This window comes from Pseudopipra pipra, chromosome 11 (assembly GCF_036250125.1).
Source record: "Pseudopipra pipra isolate bDixPip1 chromosome 11, bDixPip1.hap1, whole genome shotgun sequence".
Taxonomy (NCBI): domain Eukaryota; kingdom Metazoa; phylum Chordata; class Aves; order Passeriformes; family Pipridae; genus Pseudopipra; species Pseudopipra pipra.
Window position 1 is genome coordinate 7,809,460 of NC_087559.1, and position 15,910 is coordinate 7,825,369.

Genomic DNA, 15,910 nt, shown 5'->3' on the forward strand with positions numbered 1-15,910 from the left:
CGGGGCTGTCCCAGGCTGTCAGCTGGAGAGGAGAAGCACACACTGGAATGGGAGGTAGGAGGAGATTAATAGCTCAAAGACTTAAAGTGAACGTGGTGGTGAACTCTGATGATGGGGAAGGTATTTTTCTATCCAGCTAAATCAGCAAAGATTGCAGGTTCGGTTTTACATCAGAGGCGGAGCACGCGGCAGCCTCCAAACCATCTGGACCCTCACGTCAGGGACAGGAACATGTCCTGTATCCATATTCACCAGTTCTGGGGGTCACTCAGTAGCTCAGCCCAATGGGGATGGGAAGGAAGACCCACTGAATGGCAGCTGATGCTCACCATGGCAGATCTACCCTTGGTCATCTGCTTAGTGTGCAAGTAATGAGCTAATCCCTCCAACACACACTGGCCATAGCCATGGGACACCAGCCTAGTCCTAGAGTTCCCCAGGGAGAAACCTCCCCTGGTGAGGTCCTCTGCACCCAAGAAGTCTCAAAACCCTTGGTGGGTTCTGCAATGCTCTCTGTTTTGTGAGGAAGAACCAAAGCAGCTCCTCTGTTCCCAATGACTCACCTGGGCTTTTCTCTCAATTGGCTTTTCAGCATCATTAACTCCAGCCCCACTCCCACCTCAAAAATCACAAGCAAGGTTCATAATTAAATCAAATAAATAAATAGCTATTTTTGCATAATTTGTGGGTATTCTTCAATATCTGGAAATACTTGGGTTGTGCACTGAATATTTTTCATTGAATAACAAGGTATGGATTTTTAGTTTGGGCTCTCATTGTTAGAGGGACTTTTAGTGGTTCTTCTAGATCATGTCTTCTGGGGTGAAATCAGCCCTTTTCTTGTGCTCAAATAGCTCAGCAGCAGTTTCACCAGTCAATCTGGGAGTCTTGCCAGGCTCTCTCTGACTTAGCCACCACCACCACCAGGGACAGGGATGCTGCAGTCCAGCCGGTCCCACATGCCCCGGGGGAAGGAGGTAAGGTGCTGCCACCTCCGTACCAGTCCAGCCCTGCAGCCGATGGGGACATCTGTGACAACAGTTCAAACAAGGGCAAATACAAATCTCAGACTATGTAACATGTGGCACAGCCACAAAGGCTGGACAACACCGAGTGAGGATGGAGTGGCAAAAAGACGCAGTGGAAAAATTGGCTTTGGAAAGATTCTTTCTCTGTTCGGTTTTCTTCATTGAAAAAGCAAGAAATTTGGAAAATGAGATGTTTTTCTATCTCATTAAGGGAAGAATAATTCAAAACACGTGGAGTTTGTCCCACTTACTTTTTTGGCCATCCTTCTTCAAAGCAAAAAAAGGAAGGAATAGGAACACAAAACTGAAGTGGGCTTCTACCCATTTTCACTGCTTTTTGCTCCTTTTTCTGAAACGTTTTCAGTAGGAAAGTGAGAACAAGGCCATCCCCCCATTATATTCTCCTTCTCTACTTCCTCCCACCTTTTCTCCTAAATAGAAAATAAGGGGAAAAACACCCTACAAAACCAGAAAAATTTAAAAGCTCCCACTCTTTCAAAACAAAAAAGTACAACATTTCAAAACATTAGGAAGGAACATCTTTCAGTTTCAGCGTTCAGAAACGAGACGCAGCATTGCTCCATTACTGCAGCGCGAGGGACGACTATTTCCGACAGTAGGGAAGGAGATCAGCAGCTCACCTGCTCAACAATTTCCTCCTTGCCTTACTGGCCAGGTTGACTTGGGACACGGTGTAGATTCCACGAACTCCTCGCCTGCCTCCCGGGCCAGACCAGTCTCACACCAGGAACTAGATTTCCCTCATGATGTCTCTCTCCACTCCTCACAGGCAGGCAGGCAGCGTTTTTGGGGCATAAAGCCTGGCTGGGATCGAGCCGTTAGTTACCATTCCTGTTGACAGGCAAACTAGAATAGGCTCTGGCTCACTTTCTCCGATCTGCGGAAGGAGGAATGAGCCGGGAAAAGAGTTCATTCAATTGCTTCTGTTTGGCAGCTCTGCAGGACTCTCCGCAAAGACAGAAAGAGATGTGGCAAGTAAGGAGTTGCCATTTTTAGAATTACATAAGCCAGTTTGATTGCCATCGAGGCACTCTGTGCAGCTCCTGCCACGGTGCCCTGCCGGTTGCTCTGCAGTGGGACTATATTTCAAACAGCTTTAGAAGCAGGTCAGATACCAGCTCTTAAAATTGGACTCAGGTTGAAAATATCGATGTTATTCTTGCATAACTGACAATGTTGAACAGCATAACCATGCAAGGACTCTGGGACAGTTTGTTTCCAAAATCCCACTAACCACATTTGCTCTGGGACCTGTGCAGTGCTCCAAAAACTACTTCCCCAGTAAATAAAAAATAAATCTAAAAATAATAATTAAAAAAAAATAAAATTATCTGTCTACAGATACGCAGTAATGTGTACATAACTCAGTGAAAGAGATAAAACAATAGTCTGGAGGGACTCGATGCCTCTGCTCCAGCCAAGGTGGCCTTGCCTTGCACTGCCCCTGCCCTGGTCGTGGCACTCCCCGTTGGGTGACAGGGCAGCAGGATCCTGCAGGATGAGATGGACTGCTCATAGGGACTGAGGACTGCTCCTGTTACACAAGGTATCACGGTTTCAAAGGAATAACGGGAAGTAGTCACATAGGTAACAACCCTCAGTTCACCCCAGCCCCAAACTTTGCTATCCTGACTTCCCTATTCGTTGCTCTCTAATTTGTCCAAGCAGTGTCTGTCTTTGACCACTGCAAACCAAACTCCAGCCAAACACCTTGGGACCATCCCTGGGTTGACCCTTCGAGGTAGGAATTTCTGCCTTGCACTGAGACAGTCCCAAACCCAGAAAAGTGGGGCCAGGGCCGGGCAGCACCACAGCCCAGCCTGACCCAGGGCCACTCTGCCACACCTCGCACCAGCCACAAAGCTGCAAAAACACATAAAATGCTGCCACCCCCCAGCTGACAAAGACAGCCCCATTGCCTGGGCTGGTGGCTTGGCTGGTAGTTCATCACCTTATGCTATTAAAAAAAAGGGGGGGGGGGAGGAAAAAAAATATTTAGAAAAATACATATATAAAGCAAAGTAGCATAGAAATCAAAGCCACCATTTCGGAGAGATTGAAGCATAATGCTAATAACTTTCGGCAGCTTCCACTGTGGAGTTTAAGCAGCTGCCAAGTTAAATAACTAGGAGGATCCTAAGTTGTCTTCCAGTGGACCAGAAATGCCCAGCGCCGACTGCCCGGGCAGGGGCGGCCCGACGGGCACGGGAAGCCGGGCCGGGCCTGCGGGGCCCTGCGCTCCCGCCCGTCCGGGACCCACCCGGGACACGTCCCCGGGAGCCCCTCGCTGAGCGGGTCTGGCTGTCGAGGGGCAAAAGGGGAACCCCCGCCGTTTTTCGATGTCAGCGGCCAGGGAGCTTTTGGGGCTGGGGCTGGGGCTGCGTATAGGACCCTCCGAGGGGAGCGGTGGCTAGAGAAGCCCCGGGTGACCCGGTGTGTCCCGCGTGGGACCGGCCCGGCCCAACCGGACACCGCACTCGTTTTTCTGGGGAGGCAGCAGCGCAAAAATCACCGCAGGAGCGATCGCGTCTGCATCAGGAGCGGCTTTGCGGCGTGCACCCTTCCCGGGAAAAATCCACAAACCATTTCTCCCTCCAAACGTCGGGGGTGAAGGATTAAAACCCCACAGGACAACAGCCTCCACGGGAAAGGCAGAACGCCCTGCCGAGCCGGGAGCCCGCAGCCCACCCGACGTGCGGCAGCTCCTGCCTCCCAAAGCCGGGCTGGGCCGCTCGGCCCCCCCAGACCCACCCGCTCCGAGGGACCCGCTCCGAGGGGCTCGACGGTGGGCAGGAGGCAGGGCCGGGGCAGGCGAGGGGGCTGGGGCAGCTGTCTCAAAGTCAGTCAGTTGTAATATGCTCGCCGGAACAGCAGAAGTCGAATCGATAGAGACGGCCTCCAGCTGTGCCTAAACCTGCGATTTCAATTAAAATACTGAGCTCCGATGCCGGGGTCTTAGCTGGGATCTCAAAGCCTTGATGCACAAGGCATGCGGTACCCGGTTCCCCACCGGCCGGGAGGCAGCGGCATGGCCCGAGCCGGTGCCCGGCTTCGGGATGCACGGGGGCTTCTCCGGGATGCAGGATGGAGGCGGCCCCGGGGCTGCACTCGGGGTTCCCCCGTCCCTCCTCGCCCCCAGGAGCCCTGAGGCCTACAGGACCCTCTGCCCCGAGCAGGGCGGTGGGTGCGGAGCGGCGAGCCGGCAGCCTTTCCCTCGTCCAGAAATGGAGGGAGGGAAAGAGGGAGAGAGCCGGTCCACCAAACACCCCGGCAAGGATGAGGGTGGCGCGGGGAAGCTGGCAGCAAGCTCTCGGCCCCGGCTCCGCAGCCCTCTTTTATCCTGCCCGAAATCATCTCGTTTACAGAAAATATTTGTTTGCACTATTAGTTGGTACTGGAGTTAATTACTCAACGTGTGAGCGGGGAGTAATATGGATAAAAGCAGCCCCAGTGTTTATTGTGTGGGTGAGCTGTTTGAGCGGTGCTTGAATAAACTGCAATTAGGGTTAGATAGAGATTAATTAACATGTGAGTGGCAAGGTGTAAAATAGTTCCCAACCCTCCACTCAGTATAATCTGCAGGCGAGGAAAAGAAGTTTGTGGAGGCTAATTAAATACTTTGCTAAAGCCGGCGAGCCCCGGGAGCGAGCGGAGCCCAGCCCAGCCGCCGCCTGCCTGCTCCCTCTGCCCGGAGGAGGCGCGGGCAGGGCGGGCAGCGCGGGCAGCGCGGCGCGGCTCCCCGGGGTTCCCACGGGCTCTCCCGCAGCCCAGCCACCGGACGCGGCTTGTGTGGCTCTTCGCGGTCCCGTCCCACCCTCTGCCCCAGACGCGGGACGGTTCCCTCGCTCCCGTGAACGCTGACCCGACAGATCCGGGCAGGCGGGATGGAGCGGGCAGGGCTGGGGGGATGCCAACACCTGATGCTCCAGACGGGGTGTCCCCCCGGGGCAAGGCGCTCCCCTCCGCCCGCAGGCAGCCCGGGGCGGCCGCCGCTTTCAAAGTTTGTTTCTGGAGCGTGTTGTGGTTCGCAGGTGAAAAAGCCTGTCTGCAAACAGCCGCCGGCGAGCTGCCCCGGCGGGGAGAGGAGGCGCGGCTTTGTCAGCGCCGTACAAAACCCCCGAATTCCTCCAAACTTTCTTAGGCGTGCGAGGGAGGCGGAAAAAAATATATATTGGGGCCTTTTCATTGCTTGCTTTACCTCTGGCCAGGCTCAGTCTAAACCCTTCGCTCCCCCCTCTCCCCCGGATAATCCTCCCCTTTATTTTAGAAACACACAAAACCAGGTTCCACGCAGCGCTATAGTGGCTACAAGTGAAAGAGAATTGAGCGCCCTGAATCGCTGGGGGAAAATTGGTTCGGCTGAATAGCCCCAGCGAGGGACAGGGCGGCTAATCAGGGCCAGGGGGGTGCTGCCGGGCCCCCCCAAACAGGTGGACGCGGGACTCTCTCAATTACCGCGTCCTCGCATCTGAGGTTTCTGCAAATCCTTCCCTCCCGCATCACGACGTTTTAATTAAAGAGAGGAAGGAAAGAAACCCCGGCATCCAGGCGCTATAATGTATCGTCGCCTATTTGGGGGGGAGGAGGGAGGAAAAGGAAAGGTGGGGGGCACGACAAGGGCTAGAAGGACAAGGGAGAGCCGCCCGGGTGCCCCGCCGGGGCAGCGGGCACCTTTCGGGGGTGACAATTTGCAGAACTCCCGTTCGCTGAACACTGGTCTTTTTTTTTTTCTTTTTTTTTTCTTTTTTTTTTTTTTTTTTTTTTTAAAGCAGCGAAATCCAGTCCTGGACTCAACTCCCTCCACATTTATTTAAGGCTAATCACCAGCTACCCTGTGAGGGGAGAGGGGTGGAATTAAACTTAGTTTAATTAACATTAATACACTGTCCTAATTAATGGGTTGGCTATTAATTTATACATGCTGGGGAGGCTCGCAGATAAGTGACAATTTATTAATTATCTTCCAGCTCGGTTGCAACGGAGCTGATTGCAGATGGGTTGCCAAAATAACTCGAGCATGGTTGCGTGGTAGTTGCTTTAGAAAAAAAAATCATTCTCCCCCTTCTTTAAAAAAAAAAAAAAAGGAAGAAGAAGAAGAAGAAAAAAAAATCCTCACGCTCACTCGGAGTGGCTCTTCTAACCCCAGTAAGAACTGGAGCACTCTTTTCCACCCAACTTGTGAATCGCACTTGCCTTCTAATTTGCCACATGCAAAACGATTCCTCTGCTTTGCAAGTTGCTTTTTAAGAAGGGAGAGAGAGAGGAAAAAACCCAGCTCGCACACGAGCGATTTGTGCGTCTTAAACTGGAAGGAAATTGTGCGTGGAGAGGGGGGGCTCGTCTTCCTCTCTCTGCCCCAACCCACCGTGCTCCAGCCCGGCGCCTCGGCTCGGGGAAGATCCATGGTGGCATCCCCATGTCATTCTGCTCAAAGTGACTTCATGTGATGTCAGCTTTAAATGTACGAGACCGTGATCTGACGCTCAGGAAGATGTTTGCTATCAAAATGTGACTGTGGCCACACTGCGCTGCTTGGATGAGTCTCGCCGGCGCTGGGCAAAGGTAAGTGGTCCCAAGGCGAGTCCCGCCGCCCCTCGCCGTGCCCCCCGCCCCTGCTCCTGCATTTCCCGGACCGTGGCCATCGGTGGGGCTGGGCTGGGTGGCATTGGGCTGGAGGAGGCTTTTCCTTTTCTTTCCTTTTTTTTTTTTTTTTTAATACTAACAAGGTCTAGCTTGCATGTTACTTTAGCGTGTTCCGCTTAATGAGCAGTAATCTGGTACCCTACGTGCCATTGTTCTTGGATATGTTCATTTGAATGTAAATAGGGAGGGGGTGCCGGTGGGGGGTGGGGTGGGGGGAGAACAAGGTGCTTATTAAATTGATTTGTCTCCTGGCTTTTCTGGAATGCAGAGCCGAGAGCGGGAGCGAGTCGCTGCTCACACCAAGTTCCCGCACGGCGGAGCGACATGGCGAGCCCGGGGTCGCTGGAGACGGTCATGCCTTCCTCCTGCCCCCGGCACGACGGCAGGGCCGCCGCCGCTAACCCCTCCAAGACCCTGGCCTTCTCCATCGAGCGGATCATGGCCAAGACGTCGGAGCCCAAGCCAGCCTTCGAGCAGCGGCACAGCGGGCCGGGGCCGGAGCCGGGCAAGAAGCCGCTGAGTCTGTGCTCGCCCCTGCCCTGTGTGATCCCTATCCCGCCGCTGGGCTACGAGCTGCCCTCCAAGACTCTCAACTACTCGGAGCTGTGGAAGAGCAGCCTGCGGGGCGGCGCGGGGCTCTGCAAAGCCAACTGCGGCGTCTGCTGCAAGGCAGAGCTCGCCCTGGGCCAGCCCAGCGGCCGGCTCATCAAGCCGCAGGTCATCCACCAGGCAGGGGCCGTGCCGGCCGCCCCCCGCTCCCTCTACTACTTCAACTACCTGGACGCCGCGTACCACCCGGCCGACCTCCTGCACGGACAGCTCTTCCCCGCCGGCCTGCTGGGCGCCCCGCCGCCGGGGGGGCTCTCGGCCCACCAGAAGCTTTTCCTGCTGGAGAATGCCAAGCTGGCGGGGCTGGCGGCCGAGAAGCTGCCGCCGCCGCCGCCCTTCGCCCACAAGGAGCGGCTGCCGGGACACCTGGATCAGGTGATGAAGGAGGCGGCGGCGGCGGAGCGCGGCGGCCCCCCCAAGGGCCACGGCAAGATGGGGGGCGGCGGCGGCGGGGCGGCGGAGGGCAAGCCCAAAAACTTTACCTGCGAGGTCTGCGGCAAGGTAAGGGGGGCGCCGGCACGGGGTGGGGGGCCGGGGGCGGCCGGCGGCGGGGCCGTGCCTGACCTCGCCTTCCCGGCGCTTCCCCGCAGGTGTTCAACGCGCACTACAACCTCACCCGCCACATGCCGGTGCACACGGGGGCCCGGCCCTTCGTCTGCAAGGTCTGCGGGAAGGGCTTCCGCCAGGCCAGCACCCTGTGCCGGCACAAAATCATCCACACCCAGGTAGGTGGGGGGCAGCCGGGGTGCGGGAGGCGGCGGCCCCCCCTGCTCTCCGCGCAGCCCCCACTGACGGGCCTCTCGCTCCCCTGTGCAGGAGAAACCCCACAAGTGCAACCAGTGCGGAAAAGCGTTCAACAGGAGCTCCACGCTCAACACCCACATCCGCATCCACGCCGGCTACAAACCCTTCGTCTGCGAGTTCTGCGGCAAGGGTTTCCACCAGAAAGGTGAGCTGAGCCGGGGCCCTCGCCCATCATTAGCGGGGATTAAACGGGGCGAGCCCGGCCCGGCTGGGGGAAGCGAGGGGTGCAGGCAGAGCCGCCGCCGCCGCTCCCAATTACTTCCCCTCTAAGCCGGGCCGCATCGCCGGGCACTGCTGACGGTTCTCCCTAAATGCTTTTTAAATGAGAGGTGCCGGGCCTTGGTCCTAATCCAGAGCCCTCCGTTTGCCGCGGGTCAGCGGGCTGACCCTGCCTCTCATTTGTGCCGTGCCAGTTGCGCGCTGCTCCGCGCTGACGCGGACCGAGTTTGACAAGTGGGACGGGGGTGCGGGGGGAGACACTTCCTAATGCCCCCCTTACCTGTGCACCGTGCGACCAGGGCACCCTCGGGTAACCCCTTTTTCCACCTTTTTCCTCCTTCGCAGGCAACTACAAGAACCACAAGCTGACCCACAGCGGAGAGAAGCAGTACAAGTGCACCATTTGCAACAAAGCCTTCCACCAGATCTATAACTTGACTTTCCACATGCACACCCACAATGACAAGAAGCCCTTTACGTGTGTCACTTGCGGGAAAGGATTTTGCAGAAACTTTGATTTAAAGAAGCACGTCCGAAAGTTGCACGACAGCGTCTCCAGCGCTCCTCCGCCGCGGGACCCTGGGCGCAGCGGGCAGAGCTAAGGGCCCGGCGCGCCGCCCCATTCGGACCTTCTCCACCAGGCCAGCACTATTTATCCAAACCAGCCTTCGCTTCTCTGTCTTTTCCCCAGCGAGCTCAGCCGCCGGTAGCAAGCGACCCCGAGCCGCAGTTTGTACATAAGAGGAATCTTATTTAACGGCGCGTTGCGCCGCCGGAGCGGGCCAGGAGGGGCCGGGCTGGCCGCCCCCCGCGCCAGGACAGCGCTCTTTATACGTGTCTGTAAATCTCCATTTTAAATGTACGCTCGAATAAGTGAGGAATATATATCTATATCTATATCTATCATGGGACAATAAACCGGCCCTTCGCAGGTGTCTCATTTCCCACCTCGGCCCCGGCCCGAGCGGGGACCGGGCTGCACGGCGCTATCCCCCGCGTGAACGCGGCGTGCGGGAGCTGCGGGAGTCGGGCCCTGCCGCTCCAGGGCCCGCCGAAAGCCGCGGGCATCGCAGGAAGCAAAACCAGGGCGGGAGGGAGCCGGGCGGCTTCAGAGGGCTGCAGCCGCCCCCCGGAACGGGGGCAGCGCCGGTGCGGGACCCCCGGCCGGCAGCGCGAACGGCGGCTCGGAGTTTCCCAGAGCTGCTTTCCGGGGTCGGTTCATTACGGCGTGTTTAAGCCGCTCCTGAATGACTATCTTTCCTTGCATGCAGATAAAATGATCTCACGCTTGCTTTCCGAGTAATGACCCAAATTAAGAGAGAAAACACAGACCCTTCAAACCGCATTACATTAATCTAATCACTCCCAGCAGGCCTCAGAAACTCTTTTTGATCAGAATATGGATAATCAAGCACTTGGATTACACTAAATATTCCCTTCTCATCTCCCCCCCTCCCTCACTTTTAATACGCAAGTGTCTATTCTGGCCACGTCGTTAGGAACAATATTATTCTAGCGGAGAAAGGAGATTGAGGCGGCCGGGCGTGTGCGTGCTGCTCGGGCCGGGCTTGCCAATGAAGAGGGGAACGAGAAAGGCACCGAAATGCCCGGGGACGGCGTAATGGGGAGCTCACCTTTCTCCGCTTAATTGAGTGGTTAAATTGTAGGAGGCGAGGACGAGCACAGCTCGCCGCCGAGCGCAGGAACGGGAGGCGACCCCTCGCTCCGGGTTTCTGGATCATTATTCGGCTGCGATGTTCCGCGCTCCCCGAGGAGCGGGCTGGGGGCTGGGGCCAGGGCTGGCGGACCCCGTGCTCCTGCTGGAGGGATGGGGCGATTTCAGAGTTTCTTGGGGTTTGCATTTTCCAGTGTCAGAAGTAGCGTTTTGATGGTTTGAGGGGCGGAAAAGGATGTCCAATTATCCTGGCAGTGGGGAAAGATCGTGACAAAAATCTGTTAAAATATTTTGGGAGAGTTTTAGGTTAAAAAGAAATCAAAAAAAAAAAAAGAAAAAAAGAAGAAGAGGAAAAATGCAAACCCCGTCGCCGTTAAGTCACCGCTCTGGACACCCTGTCGGGGGAAAGGGTCCCGCAAGCGAAGGGGCTGCAGCTCAAGCCTTTGCAGGCGGGAGCCGAGCCCGGCTCTCCCGACGCCGCGACAGACGGGGCGGGACAGCCCACGGGCCGGGGACAGAAGGGGGGGACCCCTTTCTCCGAGAGGACAGTGTATGGGGGGAGGCCACGGCAGGACAAGGTTCCGGAGGAGGGGAGCGGGGCGTGCGCATCCCGAGGGGCGGCTACGGAGCCGGTGCCGCTGTCAGGTCCGGGGGAAGCTCTGCTTCCTCCGCACCTCGGGCCGCGGGAAAAGGTCTGGGCTGCCAGTCGGGAGCCGAAAGCGGGAGCCAGGCGCGGCTACAGGCCCCACAGACAGCGCGCAGGCTGCTTCCTCAGCATCCCTGATGGGCGAGAGCAGTGCGAAACCCGCTCCCGGGAAGGGAATTAAGGAAGCGCGTTCTTATCGCATTTTTATAAAAAGCGGCGTTGTTTACAGAGCCGTCTGTGAGGGGGGAGGGAGTCATTCCCGTCACGGTTAAGGGCATCCTCGGGGCACCCTGCAGGGCCGTATCGGCCGCCGCTGGGTGGGCTTGGTTACCTGGCCCCCCCCGGGTGGCGGCGGGCAGCCCTGCCCGGGCCGGCTGTCGCTCCGGCTTCCCCCCGACCTCGGACGCACCGGGAAGGGGCCGCGGCAGCGCGCTCGCCACCGGCCGGCCCCTGCCCCCCCCCGGGATCTCGCCCGGATCCTGGCACATACAAGCCGCAGATCGCGGGGGAGGGGCGGCTCTGTCAGACACACACACGCCAGAGACTCCAATTATCTTCTCCCTCACAAGATGTTTCTGCTGTCCACGACTGCTCACACTTCGGCACTCTTGCCAGCAAGCCTCAATAATAACACAAAAACCCGCACAAAAAAAAAAACTCTCCCGGCGCCACAGCCGCGCACACAACAGATTGAGCGGTGCCGGTGCCTCGGGGGGAGGGTTAGAGGTGCCTCCGCGCAGAGAGGGACGTGCCAGCACCGCCGGGCTTCCCCCCTCGGCCCGCCCGGCCCGGCCCGGCGCCTCCCCGGCACCGGGCGGCTCCCAGGTGCGTCCCGGCACCGCGCCGGGCACCGGGAAGCGACCAACCTACAGGCAGCTGCGTTGCCCTTTTCCCTGCACTCCGCTCTCCAAACGTCTGAGCAACCAGTTTGCTGCTAGAAACATGTTAATTGCCAACGGAGCTCATTAAGGCATGCACATGCAAAACACAGCGAGGGAGATTAAATGGACAAAAGCGCAATAATGAACTGTCAAAAATCGGACCCATCTACACGACCAGGAGCACTCAAGAATGAGGCATTTAGAGGCAACAAAGGATTGTCTGGGACAGGAAGAAAGGACGACCTAGACTTTTGTTTAGTCAACACAATTGATTACAAATGAGAGATTAACAGGATAGCTTCAGAGTTTTTTTGAAGGAGGCAGAAGAGAAAAGTCCAATTAAGTGCACCGAATGTTAACTACATTGATTTCCACGGCCAGCGCTAGAGAAATTCTCATTAAACCATCCCTGGCGATCCCTTTTGGAAAGTAATTTGTCTCCCTGATGGAGCAGAGAAAGGGAGCCGTGTAAAGAGAAAGAAGCGCTAGTTCTTGGCACAATGAGCTTAGGAGACACACTGGAAAGAGCCAAAGGGGGAGTTAATGAGCATCTGACAAGCCGCTTGGACCCGGGCCTGGAGAGCAGCGATGAAAAGATGGAATTGGCCAACAACTATTCTTTATATCAAACATAAAAAGGCCAATCTGAAACAGGGCTGCTCAAAGCTGGTGGGGAAGAAAAGAAAGGCCCCCACTGGGGGGTGGAGTGGAGGGCTCAACTGCCCCATTGGGACGGGGGAAAAAATGCATTGGCATGTCCCTCTCCCGAGCGAGCGGAGCTGCCGGCCCTCGGCACCACCCCCGGGCCAGGCACGGCCGAGAGGTCCCGGCAGCCCCGGCCCCAACTGCAAACACCCCCGGCCCAGGGCTTTGCACAGCCCCGAACCGCCCCACGCCAGCCGAGCTGGGTACAGTTTTAAGAGGTTGTCCCGCGGAGGGAGATCACCGGTCATCCCAAATCACTGTGGCCCGGCTTTCCTCGAAACCCGCCTTCCTCCTCCCTGGGGATGCATTCTCCCGACCCTCCCGCTGTCCCGGGCCGCGGCCCCCCCGGGGGACCGGGCACCGCGGAGCGCAGCGCAAGGCAACGCGCCTCGTGTAGACACGGCTCGCTCGGAGGCTCTTAAATCAGATTAGAGCTCGTTAATAACAATTTTGGCTTAAGTCTGTATTGACTTAGGTTTAGGAATGGCTTAGCACTTTCGCTTAAGTCAACACTAGGGCTAAATTGACACATGCCTTTCCCAACCCGCCGCGTCCCCAAGGACGCCCAATTTCTTGCAGGACTTGTCCGTCCCTCGCTTTAAGCAGTTTTACGGAAGTATTTGCGTTATTTTTAAGCGAGCCCACTGGGCCTCGAGCGTGCCAGCCCACCCCCGCGAGAGTCCGCTCCAGGGACGGGTTTCAGGGCCTCGCCCTCCCACGGCTGGGGTGCGGGCACTGCTGTCCTTCTGGCTCTCAGAGAGTGTTCTCACTGCCGGCCCTTGCTGTCCTTCCTTCCCCAGCCCTCACGGCGTGGCCCCTGCCAACTCCCTAACACCTCCTGCGTCTTTCCTCAGGCCGTCCCTACCTGTTCAGATTTGGACCCTGGATACCCCCGGAGAGTCGGGGCTGTGCTGCCACCCAAAGCCGTGCTCTGCAGAGAGAGGAAAGGGCCGGAGGAAGATGCCCCTGCAACTAAGGGACAGACGGCACGGCAGGTCCCGGCGTAGGCATCGCCCTTCGGTCAGCACGGACAGCGGCCACGGCGAGGGCTATCGGCTGCCCGGCCGCATTAGACCCCTTGGGCAGCCTCCTGCGGACGGGATGGTGAAGGGCAGCGAGGCCCTGGGGCTGTGCAGGCAGAGGGGGTCACTGGCAGGCCATGGCTGCGGGATAGGCACCCACCCCCCGGGCTGGGGTGCTGGTGGGGGGCTGCTGGGTGACACACTCACTCCATGCCCTTCCTCTCCTGAGGGCTTCTGCAGGCAGACCTTGCACCACGGCCAGCTTTGTCCTAAACATTTGCCTTCCTACTCTCCCCACCTTCTCCACAGCCACGGTGCTGTGCTAACCAACACCATCACCACAGGGCCTTAGGAAAAACCATAAAAAGGGGGCAAAACCGCTCCTACCAGTTTGTTTCTACCACCTGCCCTGACTCTCTAGGTGACCCTTCCCCATCTTTTATAACCCCACTCCTGCCCTACTCCTACTGCTAACTCTGCCTGGCCCACAGCCTCCTCACATTATTTGTATTTATCTCATTGATTTATTGCAACATGTGCCTTCAATGAAAAATTAAAAAAAAAAAAAAAAGAGGAAAAGGGTGCATTTGGAACTTCTGTGCTCTCCATTTTAGAATGGGCTGCCCCTCCTCATCAGGTGTTGGGGCTGCAGCCGGGCCATGTGGCCTTTCAGTGTGGGTGCTTCAAGTCACCAGTGCTCTTAAAATCTGCTTTAAAGTGACTCTGGGAGTAAGAGAGTGTTTAGTCACCAAAACGTTTTATGATCCCCAGCGGGGACAGACACGTAGTGCAGAAAAGGGGTCTGCTCCCAGAATTCTGAGTGTATAAGCCCAAAACAACATAAAACTTGACTTCTACAAATATTTGCCTCTTTGCCATCTTCTCCGTTTGCAGAAGAAGCAGGCTGACGAGTAACTTTAAAAGAAATCTGATCCGGGGGCAAAAGTACTCCCAGTCGACAGGACAGGGGCTGGGCATCTCGCTGGACCCGCTTCGCCTCTCCCGGCTCCCCGCCGAGCATTTCGGAGTCCCCCCGGCCCCGTCTGGGCCTCCTCAGGCCGTGGGCGATGGGCCACAGCAGTGGGTGGGGGGAGGCGGCAGCCCCTGTCACAACCCCCCGGGCTGACCTGCCAGCGGCGGCCGGGAGCAAAACCCTGTCCCAAACAACGGGGATGGGCGCTCTGAACCACTTGGGAGACCGAGGCCACGGGAGCCAGGTACTTCCCCAAATCAGCGCTGCTGCCTCGCTGCAATGGGCACAATTGTCCTTTGGAGGGCTAAGGCGTTTAAATAGCAGAGAGCACCTGAGTCCTCCTGCAGCCGCGTTCCCGAGGTCCTGTTAACTGTCTGATACTCCTTCTACTGTCTTCCTCACTGCTGCCAGTTGCCAAGATATTTCACATAAATAGAAGCTTTCTGATTTATAATCAGCCTCTTCCTTCTGATTCATTATGTTAATGAATTGAGATATTACCAACATTGGATTATCGCATCACTCAATGAATCCAGCAAGAGAAAGCTGATTATAGAGGAAAAAGCCAAGTGTACTGGGAAACTTGATACAAAGAAATGTCCGAGAAATAGCGCAAAGCGGCTGCAGTAGTTTAAGCGCCTTCTAAACACCGTTCCCAGATGACGGGGAGCTGCCACACTCTGGGTCACATACACAAACCTTTTCCCAAGAGATTTACGGATACGTTTTTCATCGTTATGGGTGTCATTACGAACACTTCCAAGAAATCAAACCCTCTGCCCAGAGCTTTCCTGGGAATCTCGGCGCCTTTGAGTGATGGAGAACACACACAACAGGCTCCCCGTTCCCTCTCCCAGCGCACCGTTCCCGGCAACGCGCAGTCCCTGCGCCCCGACACGACCGACCGCCGTCCGTCTGTCCTCCCCCGCACCACAGCAAGCGCATTTTACACCGGGCAACCACCAAGCAATGGGTTTGGGGTGTTTCTTTTGTCTCCTTTCTCCCTTTCCCACAGCCGCTGGGCTCGGGGTTTCCCGGCTCGGAGCAGCGCTGCCCCTCGGGCAGAGCCCGCACCGCCGGGGCGCGGGGCGCGCAGGTTCGACCGCGCCGAACAAAGCTGCGGGCATGTGCTCCACTTGGGCACATCATCCTCCGGAAGCTTTTACTGAGCAACAGTCAGAGCTCCGCGAAATGAAGCTACTGGGAACACATGCGAACTAAACGGGTAAAGAAAGGCAGGTCTGAATATCAAAATTACATTTCCCAACACCGCACTGAGACAGGTACTTATTTACTGCAGCTTCAAGCTACGTAATTAGTCAAGGAGACTGTAATTTACTTAAAGAAAGGCAAATTTTTCCTATTATTAATTTGCAATAGATTTGTAAAATAATCTTACAGCAGCTGGCTCTGCTTGAATCTGTTTCAAAAGTGTGATGTAAATACCGTCTCACACTATTTTGTTGCCTATTAGGGCTTTCTGGTAGGTGATACGACTGAGAGTGAGGAGAAAGAACACCACACATTTATTTTTAAGATCATCATCACTAGCGATAAAACTTATGGGAGAAGTGAGCATACTTCCTATCTGTATGCGTTAAAAACAGACGTATTCAAAGTAAGTAAAATGTAAAAGATACAACTGGAAGGCTCCATACACAGCGGGTACAACTTAGCGCATTTT

At 56.4% G+C, this 15,910-nt stretch overlaps 1 protein-coding gene and 1 long non-coding RNA gene across 2 annotated transcripts; one reads left to right on the plus strand and one right to left on the minus strand.

Annotated features, from left to right (window-relative positions):
• Positions 1-5,891: 5,891 nt before the first annotated feature.
• On the plus strand, positions 5,892-9,259 carry FEZF2 (FEZ family zinc finger 2). The gene is made up of 5 exons (XM_064667327.1): positions 5,892-6,611; positions 6,961-7,802; positions 7,892-8,026; positions 8,118-8,250; positions 8,670-9,259. Exons 2-5 carry the CDS (start codon positions 7,017-7,019, stop codon positions 8,924-8,926), a joined length of 1,311 nt encoding a protein of 436 aa, XP_064523397.1. The 5' UTR covers positions 5,892-6,611; positions 6,961-7,016; the 3' UTR covers positions 8,927-9,259.
• A 405-nt stretch (positions 9,260-9,664) lies between these two features.
• Positions 9,665-13,780, minus strand: LOC135420191 (uncharacterized). The gene is made up of 2 exons (XR_010433419.1): positions 10,363-13,780; positions 9,665-10,247 (listed from the first exon to the last, which is right to left on the minus strand). It is a non-coding gene; the product is annotated as an uncharacterized LOC135420191 (long non-coding RNA).
• Between the last annotated feature and the right edge of the window lie 2,130 nt (positions 13,781-15,910).